General features: G+C 47.9%; 1 protein-coding gene across 1 annotated transcript in view; it reads left to right on the top strand.

Annotated features, from left to right (window-relative positions):
- Positions 1 to 17,552, top strand: part of NEMP2 (nuclear envelope integral membrane protein 2) — a 281,558-nt gene that overhangs the window by 141,659 nt on the left and 122,347 nt on the right. Inside the window, exon 5 of the mRNA XM_078680390.1 lies at positions 2,329 to 2,422. Coding sequence (XP_078536516.1) covers positions 2,329 to 2,422 — 94 coding nt within the window. The remainder of the gene's footprint in view (positions 1 to 2,328; positions 2,423 to 17,552) is intronic.

Genomic DNA, 17,552 nt, shown 5'->3' with positions numbered 1-17,552 from the left:
CAATATGGATGAAGATGGCAAGTAAACAGGTAGCTTGATTTACATTCTGAAAAAGATTATGGCTCCCGTAGCTGGGCAGGAGAAATGAGTGGCAGTTATGAAAAGAAAAAGTACTTTATTATACCAAAGTAAACAGAGAATAGTGGTTGTCTAAGTAATATGTTGAGGAGACAGAGGTGCGAGAAATTGCTGTTGACGAAGGTGGTCATCAGGAAGCAGAGACTGGTAGTTAGCTGCATCATTAATGGAGGTTTAGTCGGGTTGATTGCAGTACCTGATGTGAAATTAATGGGTTGGAGGGTGAGTATTTGGAATGCGATCCATGTTCATATAGAATGTTGGATAATGGATCGATACAGGCGCAAGATTAATAGTAAAAAAACAGCTATAGCCCCTCCTCGAACCAGAATGATTGTGTATTACTTCTGGAAAGCCACATATGCTATACCACGTCTAGTTAACTGTTCACCATCAATTATTGCCACAGCTGACCCACAGGTACTTTCTGCTAGACCCATCGCAGGACTGATGACCTAGTTAGTCGTTGTACCAAGTACCCATATTGACATTACTAGAGTCCTGCACAGAGGGCCCCTGCTTTGGGCAAAGGTTGTCACAAATTCTATTGGCCATTCTGCTGAGGAGGGAATAGAGGAGTGTTAGGTTTACAGATCTTTTCATATTGGTGGCAACTCCTTGCCTGCACTTGTGTGTTCCTGAATTCTTGCAAACAAAAGACAACGGTTCCGTTTTAGACCTTTCTACCTAGATATCAGAGACTGACACTGTCAAGATATTGTAATTATCATTACTGCAATAGATGATTTTTGGGGAGGGGAGAGAAAAGATGGGGATTGTAAAGGGGGCTAGTTATGGAAAGCTCGGAGTGGCTTGGGGATCTTAAAAAGAAAGAAAAAGAAGAAACTGGGCAGAAAAAGCTACTTTATTTAAAGCATATTAGAGAATTATTGTATTTTTGTTTTGAGTCGTGGTGGTTAAACATTTGATATTGGTTCACAAAAACGTTGCCTTAATGGTTTCATTATTTTGGGGTCCTCGTAACTGCCATCTCGATTTTTAGAATTCTTTCCATCCACGTAGGTGTAAATAATACAGTGGCAAGGATCGGTCCCTGGCGTACTCTGTGGCACGAGAGCAGGGTGGAGTTGAAGCACAAATTCTGACTACTTGGGAGCAGGCAGCGGTGAAGGAGAGCCAGCCAGAAATAGAATGTTGTCCATGTAGTGTGCTAGTGAACATTTTTGATAGAGGACATGTTTGTTTTTATCCTGACTATTATAGTAGATAATATGAAGGAATTCATTTGTATTTTTAGGGCTTGTGTATGTATTGACCACTGTGCATCTTCTTTCACTCATGATCTGTGGCCAATTAATGATGGCCTGCGACCATTTGAAATAAATATTTATTGTATTGTGCATGCCCTGCATGGCATCCTTTTTGTATGTATGTGTTCATAAGAATACAATTTCTGAGCCTAATTCTGTGTTCCATAAATAGCCAAAGCAGTGGACACGAGCCGGGATTAGGTATATATCACCATGTCCTTGGCATTGACCTAAAGAGCCGCTTTACAAATCGCTTGAAATCAAATTCAGTCACATTAACATTTATTTCTCCAATGTATAGAGTTCCTTGTCTCCTTCCTCTTGGGTACCCAGGCTCCCAAAAATGCGCTTAACAGGAAGCGATGTTTGAGCTGCTCCTGTCTCACATAAGTCACATGTCACACTTGACCTAACACCTCCAAAGTAACGTGTGCCGCCTGTTTCTGCAGTGGTGTTCTGCTCATAGGGTGACTGGACATGCATTGAAGGTCAAGCAGCCATGTCAACCTAACTCAACTGTGGCTCCCAAAATGTTGTCATCCTAAAAACACGGAGCTTAGGAACAGTGTCATAAACTCTTGGCAAGTGTGGCGTCAATACGTATTTCTTTCTTTGATTAACGTGTGAACTACAAATTAACAACAAATGCATGAAGCGGTGGGGTTCCAAAGCAATCCATGACAACTGCATACATGTACATGCAGCTTGACTTTGGCTTGTCAGTTTTTCTAAGGTTTACAGCATTTGAGCAGATCATAACTAGAAGAATTATCTCCTGTTTCCCGCCACCGTTGTACATCCCTCCCTTGCTTTGAAGCGAAGTCCCCACTTATTTAATTCCCTGAACATAAATGCATAGGTACGCCTACGTTGATTTACTCACCCCCCAAAATACCACCTTTGAATAATGTTTATTAATCTATATGAATTACCTACTAGGTCTCTCATAACAGTACGATTCCTTTTTCTATCTCTCTAGGAGCGCTGCTTTTCATTATTCTGCTGGAGTCGCCCTAGGAATGCTTGCAATGCTCATCCTCCTGCTTATGATATTGAAGCGCTTCATTTCTAAGGTATTGATTTGAAATCTGTGTATCAGCATGTCCGGTTTGTCTAGCATGTTGAGTGTCTGATTCCCAAGATCTGTAGCTGTTTAATAAGATACGGTGTTGAAACAAAGCAAGCCTGTCCTAGTAAGCAACAGCATTAAAAGGAATAGATATTGTATAGCGGTGAATTTTGAAACGGGGACATTTTTTTAATGGCATTTATCATTAAGGGTAATTCCTTGGCTCTTTATGGGTGGTTGCCTAAATTCTTACAGAAACCTACTTTAAAGGTAAACTTCCTTCACATACTATCTACATTTCAATGCTCTGACTTGGTTGCTGACAACCTTCACTCTGCAGTGCAATATTTTGTGTGTGCATTAATTTCTCTACTTTGCAATCAATTAATCAATCATAGTATTTATAAAGCGCACTACTTACCCGTAGGGGTCTCAAGGCGCTGGGGGAATACTGCTACTGCTCGAAAAGCCAGGTCTTGAGGAGTTTTCTGAAGGTCAGCAGGTCTTGGGTCTGTCGTAGGTGAAGGGGGAGGGTGTTCCATGTCTTGGCGGCGTGGAATGGAGAGCGATCTGCCTCCGGAGGTCGCTCTTCGGATGCGGGGGGCTGTGCCGAGGTCGGCAGAGCGGAGCTGACGGGTGGGGGTGTAGAAGCCGAGTCGTCTGTTGAGGTACGCTGGTCCGGTATTGTAGAGTGCCTTGTGTGCGTGGGTGAAGAGCTTGAATGTTATCCTCTTGTTGACAGGTCTCTCAGGTGGGGTGTGATGTGGCTGCGGCGAGGGATGTCGAGGAGGCGTTCTGAATGCGTTGAAGCCGTTTCAGGAGTTTGGCAGAGGCTCCTGCATAGAGGGCGTTTCAGTAGTCCAATCTGCTGCTGACGAGGGCCTGGGTGACCGTTCTTCTCGTTTCGGTGGGGATCCAGTTGTAGATCTTGCGGAGCATGCAGAGGGTGTTGAAGCAGGAGGAAGAGACTCATTGATATGCTTAGTCATGGAGAGGGTGGAGTCGAGGATGACCCATAGGTTGCGTGCGTGGTTGGTGGGTGTTGGAGCTGTTCCCAGTGCAGTCGGCCACCTGGAGTCGTCCCAGGCCGAGGGGGTGTATCCAAGGATGAGGACCTCCGTCTTGTCTGAGTTCAGCTTCAGCCGGCTGTTCCTCATCCATTCGGCGATTCCCTTCATTCCTTCGTGGTAGCTGGTTTTGGCGGTGTGGGGGTCCTTGGTGAGGGAGAGGATCAGCTGAGTGTCATTGGCGTATTAGATGATGTTGAGGTCGTGCAGTCGGGCGATGTGGGCGAGCGGTGCCATGTAGATGTTAAACAGCGTTGGACTGAAGGATGAGCCCTGGGGTACGCCGCAGATGATCTCGGTGGCTTCGAAGCAGAAGGGGGGGGAGGCAGATGCTCTGTGTTCTGCAGGAGAGGAAGGAGGTGGTCCAGTCCAGGGCCTTCTCTTGGATCCCAGCGTCATGGAGGCGTGTGCATAGTGTGCAGTGGCAGACGGTGTCTAAGGCGGCTGACAGGTCTAGGAGGATGAGGGCCGCGGTTTCTCCATTGTCTAGCAGGGTCCTGATGTCATCGGTGGCGGCGATGAGGGCGGTTTCGGTGCTGTGGTTGCTGCGGAACCCGGACTGTGATGTGTCCACGATGCTGTTTTCCTTGAGGAAGTGGGTCAGTTGTTTGATGACCGTCTTCTCGATGACCTTCAATGTCTTAATTCCCTAGGATGTTGAGACACCAGCTCAACAGTAAACCAGTGTGATAGTTTGTTCAGGGCTGTTACCTCCTGCAGTTTTGAATAGTTGCACACAGGGAGTTGCTGTTTCATTTTCAATTGTTCCCGAACCTCCAGCTACCATTAGTTGGCCGTCTAAGCTTACATTCTTCCTTACAGACTAACAATTGGTTGGATAAAATATGCCACAGCTTCCTGCATTTCACACAAAAACAGCGTTATTTCCAGACAGGCTACTGGCTCTGAAAAGTAGTAGGGATGTGCATAGCCCTCATGGGGCCCTCGTTTGGAGACCCAGGTCATAATTGTTGGGTTGAACTTTCAAGATCTGTTGCATATACTTTAGTATATACTTCTGTGTGGACTTAAAGCCTGCCCCGCTTTTCATTTGTGTGTTTCAGTGTCCTTCAAAAATCCTGTTTGCAAGTGGGCAGTCCTGCCTCTTTGACCCTCCCTTTTTTGTTTTTCATGTCCTCCCACAGAGCAGGGACCAAGTACTGTATCTTTACTTTTTGGTTGTTTATTTGTTGGTTTGGGGGACTATTTTTTCCTTGGTTTTATGAACTACAGGGCACCTTCAAGATAACCGGATGGACACATATTAACTCTTTTTTGGTAGTGCCGAAGCTATTCATTCTAATCTTTGAATAGCATTTTTTACATCCTAATGTAACAATAAACTACTGTTTTGATCACTGTGTTTTTTTAAGGAACACCAAGTTAAAAGCCACACTAAAAATTGCCACTTGTCAGTGCATTTTCTTCAGTGAATTTAATTTTCATTTGGTTATTGAATATGCATGAAGAGCAGTTCATGTATACCAACATTTAACATTCCCCATCTGCTACTAGACCGTCATACTGCTGAGCATGCAGAGGGTATTGAAGCAGGAGGAAGAGACGCATTGACCTGATTAGTCATGGAGAGGGTGGAGTCGAGGATGACCCATAGGTTGCATGCGTGGTTGGGGGTGTTGGAGCTGTTCCCAGTGCAGTCGGCCACCTGGAGTCGTCCCAGGCCGAGGGGGTGTATCCAAGGATGAGGACCTCCGTCTTGTCTGAGTTCAGCTTCAGCTGGCTGTTCCTCATCCATTCGGCGACTGCCTTCATTCCTTCGTGGAAGCTGGTTTTGGCGGTGTGGGGGTCCTTGGTGAGGGAGAGGATCAGCTGGGTGTCATTGGCCTAGAAGATGATGTTGAGGTCGTGCAGTCGGGCGATGTGGGCGAGCGGTGCCATGTAGATGTTAAACAGCGCTGGACTGAAGGATGAGCCCTGGGGTACGCCGCAGATGATCTCGGTGGCTTCGAAGCGGAAGGGGGGGAGGCAGACGCTCTGTGTTCTGCCGGAGAGGAAGGAGGTGGTCCAGTCCAGGGCCTTCTCTTGGATCCCAGCGTCATGGAGGCATGTGCATAGTGTGCGGTGGCAGACGGTGTCTAAGGCGGCTGACAGGTCTAGGAGGATGAGGGCCGCGGTTTCTCCATTGTCTAGCAGGGTCCTGATGTCATCGGTCGCGGCGATGAAGGCGGATCCGGTGCTGTGGTTGCTGCGGAACCCGGACTGTGATGTGTCCACGATGCTGTTTTCCTTGAGGAAGTGGGTCAGTTGTTTGATGACCGTCTTCTCGATGACCTTCAATGTCTTAATTCCCTAGGATGTTGAGACACCAGCTCAACAGTAAACCAGTGTGATAGTTTGTTCAGGGCTGTTACCTCCTGCAGTTTTGAATAGTTGCACACAGGGAGTTGCTGTTTCATTTTCAATTGTTCCCGAACCTCCAGCTACCATTAGTTGGCCGTCTAAGCTTACATTCTTCCTTACAGACTAACAATTGGTTGGATAAAATATGCCACAGCTTCCTGCATTTCACACAAAAAACAGCGTTATTTCCAGACAGGCTACTGGCTCTGAAAAGTAGTAGGGATGTGCATAGCCCTCATGGGGCCCTCGTTTGGAGACCCAGGTCATAATTGTTGGGTTGAACTTTCAAGATCTGTTGCATATACTTTAGTATATACTTCTGTGTGGACTTAAAGCCTGCCCCGCTTTTCATTTGTGTGTTTCAGTGTCCTTCAAAAATCCTGTTTGCAAGTGGGCAGTCCTGCCTCTTTGACCCTCCCTTTTTTGTTTTTCATGTCCTCCCACAGAGCAGGGACCAAGTACTGTATCTTTACTTTTTGGTTGTTTATTTGTTGGTTTGGGGGACTATTTTTTCCTTGGTTTTATGAACTACAGGGCACCTTCAAGATAACCGGATGGACACATATTAACTCTTTTTTGGTAGTGCCGAAGCTATTCATTCTAATCTTTGAATAGCATTTTTTACATCCTAATGTAACAATAAACTACTGTTTTGATCACTGTGTTTTTTTAAGGAACACCAAGTTAAAAGCCACACTAAAAATTGCCACTTGTCAGTGCATTTTCTTCAGTGAATTTAATTTTAATTTGGTTATTGAATATGCATGAAGAGCAGTTCATGTATACCAACATTTAACATTCCCCATCTGCTACTAGACCGTCATACTGCTGAGCATGCAGAGGGTATTGAAGCAGGAGGAAGAGACGCATTGACCTGATTAGTCATGGAGAGGGTGGAGTCGAGGATGACCCATAGGTTGCGTGCGTGGTTGGGGGTGTTGGAGCTGTTCCCAGTGCAGTCGGCCACCTGGAGTCGTCCCAGGCCGAGGGGGTGTATCCAAGGATGAGGACCTCCGTCTTGTCTGAGTTCAGCTTCAGCCGGCTGTTCCTCATCCATTCGGCGACTGCCTTCATTCCTTCGTGGAAGCTGGTTTTGGCGGTGTGGGGGTCCTTGGTGAGGGAGAGGATCAGCTGGGTGTCATTGGCCTAGAAGATGATGTTGAGGTCGTGCAGTCGGGCGATGTGGGCGAGCGGTGCCATGTAGATGTTAAACAGCGTTGGACTGAAGGATGAGCCCTGGGGTACGCCGCAGATGATCTCGGTGGCTTCGAAGCGGAAGGGGGGGAGGCAGACGCTCTGTGTTCTGCCGGAGAGGAAGGAGGTGGTCCAGTCCAGGGCCTTCTCTTGGATCCCAGCGTCATGGAGGCATGTGCATAGTGTGCGGTGGCAGACGGTGTCTAAGGCGGCTGACAGGTCTAGGAGGATGAGGGCCGCGGTTTCTCCATTGTCTAGCAGGGTCCTGATGTCATCGGTCGCGGCGATGAAGGCGGATCCGGTGCTGTGGTTGCTGCTGAACCCGGACTGGGATGTGTCCAGGATGCTGTTTTCCTTGAGGAAGTGGGTCAGTTGTTTGATGACCGTCTTCTCGATGACCTTCAATGTCTTAATTCCCTAGGATGTTGAGACACCAGCTCAACAGTAAACCAGTGTGATAGTTTGTTCAGGGCTGTTACCTCCTGCAGTTTTGAATAGTTGCACACAGGGAGTTGCTGTTTCATTTTCAATTGTTCCCGAACCTCCAGCTACCATTAGTTGGCCGTCTAAGCTTACATTCTTCCTTACAGACTAACAATTGGTTTGATAAAATTTGCCACAGCTTCCTGCCTTTCACACAAAAAACAGCGTTATTTCCAGACAGGCTACTGGCTCTGAAAAGTAGTAGGGATGTGCATAGCCCTCATGGGGCCCTCGTTTGGAGACCCAGGTCATAATTTTTAGGTTGAACTTTCAAGATCTGTTGCATATACTTTAGTATATACTTCTGTGTGGACTTAAAGCCTGCCCCCGCTTTTCATTTGTGTGTTTCAGTGTCCTTCAAAAATCCTGTTTGCAAGTGGGCAGTCCTGCCTCTTTGACCCTCCTTTTTTGTTTTTCATGTCCTCCCACAGAGCAGGGACCAAGTACTGTATCTTTACTTTTTGGTTGTTTGTCTGTTGGTTTGGGGGACTATTTTTTCCTTGGTTTTATGAACCACAGGGCACCTTCAAGATAACCGGATGGACACATATTAACTCTTTTTGGTAGTGTCGAAGCTATTCATTCTAATCTTTGAATAGCATTTTTTACATCCTAATGTAACAATAAACTACTGTTTTGATCACTGTGTTTTTTTAAGGAACACCAAGTTAAAAGCCACACTAAAAATTGCCACTTGTCAGTGCATTCTCTTCAGTGAATTTAATTTTAATTTGGTTATTGAATACGCACGAAGAGCAGTTCATGTATACCAACATTTAACATTCCCTATCTGCTACTAGACCGTCATACTGCTGTGAGCTTGAGTCTTCTAACCACAAGACTGTGCCAACCCCTCCCCAATCCACTTCAGGTAATCATGTTTTTAAATGGCTTTAGTCCATGCTTGGTCTCTGCACCCCCTGCCCATTTTTTGTCCGTTTGTGAAAGAAATTCACGCTCCAACATGATGGTATTCAAAGCATTACGTGTCTCAAGGAACTTTCACCCAGGGGCGGCTCCTCCATTGGGGTGGGGGAGCGTTGCCCCACTTCTTTTTCGCAGTGTGAGAAGCAGAAACATTAAATGGAATTTTAAATACCATTTTATGTTTCTGCTTCTCCCACTGCGAGAAAGCAGAATGGTATGCCTGGTTGGGGCAGGCTGTGGGCTGGTCGGGGTGGAGTGTCTACCACAATGCTGTGGGCCCTGACTGCTTGGTCGGCCCTCTGTACTCTGCATTTTCTCTATGTAGGCTGCATGCAGCCTACATAGACAAAATGGCCTCCCTACAAGTGCCCGGCTGGGCGCCGTCCGCACCAATCACAACTTTGCCATTGCTGCTTTGTAATTGGCATAGGGAATGGGAGGGAGGATGCCTGCTTCCTGTTACCACTGAACGATATTTGCAAGGTTACGGAAGATGGGTGGCAACTTATCTGTGCAGGTTGAGCCTAAGCAGATATCAAAATTGCTTCTAGGCCCAAAAATCCCAACAAGAGTGCTTTAAAAGAAGGGTAAAGCCTTCAGGGGCTTCACAAAGGGGGCATTTGTTAATACTTAAAAGAGCACCAGTTACATTTACACATGGTTGCATTCATGTTTTTTTCCAATACCACATAAATACACCCCACATGCAACCTCGCTGTCACAAAACAACAATCTACTTACATACACTCCAGACCATGCCATATAATTCCAATCGGTACAAAAGGGGGTGGTGATGGACGGAACATCTGAACCAACCAATCAAACACTCACACCCAGTCAACAGATCTGGGTTTAATCCATCACCGTTCTTTAGCCCACTCTGCCACCCCAGTTCAGACATGGCCATATGCAAATCAGTCTGACCCTGTGCCTCATGGGAACAGTCCAGCCCGAACTGCCAAGCCATGCCTTCCCTGGACCGGAAACAAGCTTCCTAGGACCGGTTTCTGGCATTTCAGCCATCTTCAGCCAGGCTTGCTTGAATCCAGTGGCAAAGTGAGCAAGGGACTCACGTCTGAGCATACCCTGCCAACTTATGGCGAGCAAGGCGGTACAAAAGGGGGTGGTGATGGACGGAGCATCTGAACCAATCAAACACTCACACCCAGTCAACATATCTGGGTTTAATCCATCACCGTTCTTTAGCCCACTCTGCCACCCCAGTTCAGACATGGCCATATGCAGATCAGTCTGACCCTGTGCCTCATGGGAACAGTCCAGCCCGAACTGCCAAGCCATGCCTTCCCTGGACCGGAAACAAGCTTCCTAGGACCGGTTTCTGGCATTTCAGCCATCTTCAGCCAGGCTTGCTTGAATCCAGTGGCAAAGTGAGCAAGGGACTCACGTCTGAGCATACCCTGCCAACTTATGGCGAACAAAGCGGTACAAAAGGGGGATAGCCAGAAACTGGTCCTAGGATGCTTGATTCCGGTCTAGGGAAGACATGGCTTGGCAGTACGGGCTGGACTGTTTCCATGAGGCACAGGGTCAAGGCTGATTTGCATATGGCCATGTCTGAACTGGGGTGGTGTGGAGTGCAAAAAAACGATGGATTTAGGCTCAGATCTCTGTACTGGGGTGAATGTATGACATTGTTCTGCATTCTGTCCATCAACTGTTGTTTTTGCTTTTGTCACCCCGAGTGGGACGGGTATGCTCAGACGTGGGTCCCGTGCTCTCCACACCACTGGAGTCAAGCTATCCTGGCTGATGACGGCTGATAGCCAGAAACCGGTCTTAGGATGCTTGATTCCGGTCCAGGGAAGACATGGCTTGACAGTTCGAGCTGGACTGTTCCCATGAGGCACAGGGTCAGACTGATTTGCATATGGCCATGTCGGAACTAGGGGGGGGGGATGCAAAAAAAACGATGGATTTGGGCCCAGATCTCTGTACTGGGGTGAATGTATGACATTGTTCTGCATTCTGTCCATCAATTTTTGTTTTTTGATATAATTCCAATCAGCATAATTCCACTCAACACCACACAGGTCAGTGCCACACAATTTAACTCCACACATGTCCATTCTACAGCACATAATTTGACACCAAATCACATACATTTTTTCTTTTATAATCAATTTTATTGGTTTTTAAATCAGAAATATACATAAGACCAGCAGTAAGCAGAGTCATTAAAATACGGCAAATGTATGCATCATCGTAACATCATACGGCCACTCCCGGGCAAGGCATGGAGCGAAAGAGCGGACATAGTAAATTGTTATACCAAGTCTACAGGTACATAAATGTAATGCTATTCGTCTATTACCCCCAACCATTTGCCCTAGACTTTGCGATATTTCTTTGGGCATCCCCTGACTTTGTACATGGGTTTCATTTTCACTACGCACCAATCCACTCCCCTACGCCATCTTGCAGTTGAGGGCGCAGCAGGACTCAGTTAACCGCAATGTCTCTCTTGGCCACCATCATGGCAGTGTTCAAAAAGAGTTTGTCAGCTCTGGACCCGTCCAGTTCCCCGTCAACCCCCTGGAGCACATTCAGTGGCCAAGGCGGGATCTCCCAGCCCAGGACCTCCGTGAGATCCTTTCCATGGCTTCCCAAAATCTTGTAATGATGGGGCAGAGCCATACCATGTGGAAAAAATCAGATTGTTGCTGGTTGCAGCGGGGGCACGATGCGTCAGGCCTTAGCCCTGCACTGTGAAGGCGCTTCGGTGTGAGGTATGCGGCATGGAGATAATATATTTGAACTAGACGGAGCGTTCCGGAAGTGGTGATTATTTTAGGTGTCATCAGTGCGTCCCTCCAGTCCTCCTCATCCAGAGGTCCGATCCATCCTTCCCACTGGTCCCATAGTCGGTGTAGTGCGGTGGGAGTGTTATTTATTAAGGAGCAGTAGATTCAGGAGACCTCTCCCCTCCCCAGGTCGCCTGTCATGATTTAGGCATCAGGTGGGCTGTATTCGGGCAGTGAGGTACCATCTGATATATGGGTACGGAGGGCGTGACACAATTGCAGATACCTGTAAAACTGGGAGGGGTGTAGAGAATGCCGGGTTTGCAAGTCTTGAAAGGTATGCATGTGATCACCCCCCCCCCCCCATATGTTCCCAAGTTGTGAGATGCTGATGAGGTCCCAGGCACTGAATCCTTCCAGGTTGTTAACCTCCTGGAACCAGGTGCCCTGCCAGAGCCCTGTGTATTGAGTCAGTGGGTTTCACCATTGGGTATGATGTAGAGAAGCGCGCCAGGCCAGGAAAACCCCCTATGTCACTGTGGGCAGGGATCTGGGGATAACTTCCCATACATCATTCCTTGGATTTAAGATAGGCCAGGGCTTTCAGTTCCACTCTGTGGGCTGTGTCCGACCAGCTGCTGTGGAACCAGTCGTGTATAATGAGCAACCGGGTTGCTAAGTAGTATAGGTACAGGTTAGTCAAGCCCATTCCTCCGTTGAAGACGACCCAGATTCCAAGGTATTTAAAAGACTGTCTCCTGATGGGTATTGTAGATTGCTAATCAAAGCAGCCTCTCGAAATGTGGAGGGGAACCAGGACAGACTTGATGGGGTTTAAGCACGGGCCGGAGGCCTGCCCAAAGAGAGGCAGCGCCCAGAGGCACCGGGGGCCGTATTAGGCTGGCTCGGACAGAAAGAGCAAAATGTTGTTGGCGTAGAGAGAGGTTTTATCATCGTCCAAGCCAGGCCATTTCCATCCCATGATCCGCTCGTCAGACCGTATGAGGTAAGCCAGGGACTCCATCGCTAAGACGAATAGGAGCAGTGAGAGGGGGCATCCCTGCCTCGTGCCTCTCCTAATAGGGAAGAGCCCTGACAATGCCCCGTTGACAAGCACATGCACATGCGGCCTGTTGTATAGTATCCTAAGTAGTTTGCATAAGTATTGCCCCAAACCCAATTCAGCCAGTATCTCCCCCAAGTACCGCCAGTCTATGGAGTCAAAGGCTTTCTCAAAATCGATGAGAAGAAGCGCTAAGTAGGGGGACAGTGACTGGCGGTTCGCTAGGCCAAATGGAGGCGTCTGAGGTAGTGTCTAGTGCCCCTGAAGGCATGAAGCCGCATTGGTCGGGTGGACCAGTTTGGCTAGATATGGTCTTAAGCGGTTGGCTAAGATCGAAGCGAATACTTTGACCTCTGAGTTGATGAGAGAGATTGGGCGGTATTCGGAGCAGTATGCAGAGGGAGATTGGCACTTAGGGATCACCACAACCTGACCGAAACGAGCCTCTGTCCACTGCTTTAGTGTATACCTCTAGGAGGTGGGGAACTAGTGTATCCGGTAGGCGGTGTAATACTCCTGTGGCAGCCCATTCCAGGCCTGATGTCAGGCATGATATGGCATCATTAATCTCCTCCTGCATAATGGGGAGGTCCAGGCCCGCTGTTTCGGCCGCGCTGAGGTGCGGGAGAGAGATACTGTCTTGGTGAAGCAGCTCCGGGAGTGAGAGGCTGGGGAGCCGTGCAGCATAGAGTAGTAGGTGGCAAAACATTGGGCAATCACCACAGGCGAGTGCTGAGTAGCGCCGTCCAGGGTATAATTTCTGGGATGAAGCGGTTTGCCTAGGGATACGGGGCCAGCCAATGAAGGATCTTGCCCAAACCACATAATTGAATGCAACAATATAATTACGCAGCACACCACATACATCCAATCCGCACCAAAATTCACATCAGGCCATAAAATTCATACCACTCCACATCACAAAATTCTATTTCACATAATTGCACTCCATGACACAATTCCAATCCCACCCACATAATTCCACTTCACACACATCCACTCCACTTCATAACACATGGGTAAAAGGCAGTGTCCTTTACAACGCCAATAGCTTTAACTCTCGCAAAAGCGAGACCTATTGGCTTTGCCAATGCTTTTTAGTCACATCTGAGGGACCCTCAATAAGATCGTCACCAGTGTAAGACATGCTTGAGACTCTCACAGCTGACAAGATATTACAGGAAGTAAAACAACAAAGGGGCGTTGCCTGAGATCCTCACATCTCAGAGATTTTGAGCAATACTCTCATGCCTGAGGAAGGCCCAAATTGAGATCAGAATCCCAACTTTGGGCATACAGCCATGCTGTATAGGTATAGTAGGCTTGTGTATTTCCCGGTGCCATCAGGTCATGGGTACTTGCCACAGGATCCATGTGGACATGTGCAGTCTTCCTACTTGTGCAATGAACATAAGGAACAAGCTATTTACAAGATCTGTGCTCCAAAAAGAAATTATACTGGTGTGGATAGAGTGTACAACAGAGTGCACTGCCAAATTAAATGATGTGATAAAAATACAGTTGCACTCCCAAGATTTATTTATTTAAGTATTGAACTGTAGCTGGTGCTTTTGGGCATTGAATAGAAATTGCAGAATCCATGCCTACAAATTAATGTTGTTAATCTTTTATCATATAGGCTCACTTGTATTTCATAATTACCACTTCTGAGGTCTAAAACAAAAAAGCATTGCATCATGTTAAAGAGTCTTATGCATCATCAACTTTGGGAGTTAGGATCCGGTATTTTTCCCCTGTCAAATTGTCCATAGTCAATGCACCCTCACAAGTTCTCCAAAATAGCAAATTGGGGAGCATATTGATAATTGCAGGTGATAGCAAAGCGCAAAGCGTCAAGATTATGAATCACTTGTTCTAAATGTGCTGCTTTCTCCGAAAGGAGTATCATCAGACAATCTAATATTATGTTCCACTCCATGTTCTGATACAACTTCACACTTGCATGTATAATTTCATGGCATTTTCTCCTTTTCCACTCACAAATGGTGAATGCAAACATTAAATTCAGATCTATCTGAGGTAGAAGTTTCTATAACCTGGCATCTTATGCTGTTGTAGAGATTAGATTAAATTGAATTATATTTGTTTTTCATGCTACAGTGAGATCATGATTGGTAACACTTTCACCGGAACATAAACAGTCCACTGTTTTTCATTGTTTGGAGGTAAGGAAGTTGGATTTACCAGTAATTCTCCTGGGAAAGAATTTCCTTTGGGTGCTTCCATCACCAGTGGCTTTGCCTTGTGGTATTCAGGTATACATGCTGTTCCAGGGCCCATCTGCCAGGCCTTCATTGAATGATTCATATGATGTTTATTGAAAAATATGACTTTCAACACATTCCTTCTCCTTTTCCAGCTTCCTCTTCTCTGCCAAGCTTGGCTGTAGCATGTTCTTTGGTGATCATCTTTGTTTTCATCTTCTTGATTGCGCAACTTTGTTCTCATTGAAATTGTGTTTTCTCAAATAGGAGCAGTCAGCCATCTGAATAAGGTTTTAATATCTCAGAGTTATCTCATATGTTTTCTAAGTCTTCCTCTTTCATGTGACTCTGTGACAATAGTTTAGCATACAATGATGGATTTTTCACTCTATCTCTGCGTTTAAGATTCACAATCATCATGAAGGTTAATCCAGCTCCCGGGATAATTAGTTCCAGATTCAAAACAATCAATTGCATTCACTTATTCTATGAGTAAGCTAGTTTTATACTGTCTCTAAATCTTCTAATATAAGTAGATATTTTCTAACCATTCTTCTGTAGTAGGGGATCTCTGTGTCATAATCACAGTGAATCTAGTGAATAGTCCCGCCCATGTGCGTGGACCCCGGAGCAATCAAAATAATCTCTTAAGGTGTCGAAAAATGCAGAACAGACACTTAAGAGAGAATTAAAGACAGATAATGCAGCCTATATCCACAGGCTACACTGTCCAGTACTTCAACTAGAAATTCCACCAAAAATCCACAAACAGCAAAGCCTGTCCAGATTTCCCTTGCTTTAACAGCAAAACGCCTCTGGAATGATAGAGAGGAAGACATGGACAGACAAGCCCAATAGGCTGCCATTATGTGGCTCAGAACAGGATACTGTGCCTTTAAGAGAACTTTCCAGAACTTCACAGTATCCCAGAATGCACTGCAGGTCCCTTTTACTTCCAGTTCTTTTTTCCGGCTCCTGCAAGCAGGACCCTGGAGCATTGAGCTCTCCCTTTTTCAAGGGTTTATTGGTGATTTTTTCACTTTTTCAAGTTCTTTGAGTACTTTTCTGAAGTACTTTGGTGGTTTTTCGTCCTGTTTGTCTTTTGGTGCACTCTTTGATTGTCAATATGCCTTCATTATTCGACAAATGTCCGGAGTGCTCCAGGAAGAAGGCCAAATCAGACCCACACGAGGTGTGTATCAACTGCCTTCCCTCTTCTCATGTCCCAGAGGAGTGTGACATTTGTCAGTGCTTTTCTGGCAGGACCCTGAGGGATAGAATGAAGATCAGACTTCAGGTCCTGCAGGACAGAAGGCTGAAGGTGCAAGGTGGGTCTGGAGGGGCTTCCTCTGCCCCTGCTGAGGCCTCTGGTGGGGCTCCACAGGGGCAGGAAGACCAGCAAGCGTCCCCATTCTCCGTCTGTGTCGATTGCACCGACTACGGCATCGAGTGGGATGACTGCAGTCTGTTCCCCGTCTCTCCGGAGCTCTGGGTCGAAGCAACGTCTACATTCGGCGTCGAGGGAACTGAACAGACCGCCGTCGATTTCGTCGGAGTCTGAGTCGTCGTCGAGTAATCGACGTCGAGAAGCCCGGCGTCGGCGCTCGCCGTCGAGGCGACACCGCCGTTCCCCGTCGGCGAAGAGGAGAAGGTCATCGTCAAGGGGATCCTTGACGTCGAGGAGAAGATCGCCGTCGAGGCGAAGGAGGTTGCTGTTGAGGCGAAGGCATTCGCCGTCGAGGGAGAGACGGTCGCCGTCGAGAACAAGATGCTAGTCGTCGAGGGGCCGACGGTCGCCGTTCTTCGACGCCCAGAAGGCGCAGAAGGAGTTCTGGCGCCAGGAGTCAGTCTAGCGGGCGCCAGGTGCCGAAATGGAAACTCACCAACGACCCAGCCTACAAAGGAAGGCGGATCACCAGGCTCGGTGTACTCAGTGGTATATACCCCTTCTAGGCAGAAGTCAGTTACGCCTCCTCCTCCCTGCGAGCTCCCACTCCGCCTTCTCCTCCACCGCTTCCATTGCGTCCTCAACCTCTACCTCAACCTCAGCTGCCGGCAGACAAGCCGCCTACGATTCCTCCGAGGTCGGTCTCGCTGCCCCGTTATCCGACTCCTTCCAAGGGCACCCCTCGGCCGAGGGCCCCAGCCAAGCCAAAGTCGCCCGCCCCGGTGGAACCGGCGGGGCGACCGAAGCCAAGGAGGTCGCGATCCCGCTCCGGACGGAGGGGGAGATCGTGCAGTCGTCACAGATCCTCCACAAGGGCAAGACGGCGCCACAGGAGGCGCCGATCACGGTCCCGCACGGACTCTTCCAGGACCAGGTCCTACTCCCCGACTTTGTCGGACTCCCCGGGGACGAGAGTGTCTCCTGTGGACGACATCAGCACGTTCCAGGATGTTCTCCTGAGGGGTGCAGCAAAATTGGGAATCACGGTGACGGCTCCAACACCTACGACGTCCGTGATTTTTGAGACACTTCATAAGAAGCATTTGTCTCGTCCTCTACTACTGCTCGTACCAGGATTGGTAGAGCCCGCAGAGGAGCTGTACCTCACGCCTCCAGTGACGAAAGCCGCTCCATCCTGGCTTCTTAAGAAGTACAGGGCCTCGGATTCCGACCCGGCTTTTCTGCGGATAGACCCGGATAGACCCAATTCCATTATAGTGACGGCAGCCAGAAAACAACATTCTACCTCCCCGTCTTCTACCGTGCCTCCTAATAAGGAGAGCCGATGGATCGACTCAGCTGGCAGGAAGGCCTGTGGGACGGCATCTACGGCCATGAAGGCCTCTAGCGATGCGGCTTTGCTATGGCGGTATGATCGTGCCCTTTGGGAATCCCTCCAGCAGTTCACGGAACTCCTGCCACGTGATAAGAAGGAGGATTTCCAGGAGATCCTGAAGGAAGGGATGCTGGTTTCGAACAAGGTCATCAGCGCGGCTGCTGATGTCTCTCTTGGCGGCCCTTGGGTACTGTCATGGGATCAACCAGCGGCGACATGCTTCGCTCAGGCTCACATCACTCAAGCCGGAGGCCCAGCAGCGGGTGGCC

Source organism: Lissotriton helveticus, chromosome 3_1 (genome assembly GCF_964261635.1).
Source record: "Lissotriton helveticus chromosome 3_1, aLisHel1.1, whole genome shotgun sequence".
NCBI classification, from domain to species: Eukaryota; Metazoa; Chordata; class Amphibia; order Caudata; family Salamandridae; genus Lissotriton; species Lissotriton helveticus.
The sequence above is the reverse complement of the archived record's forward strand: the minus strand, read 5'-3'. Positions and strand labels throughout refer to the sequence as shown.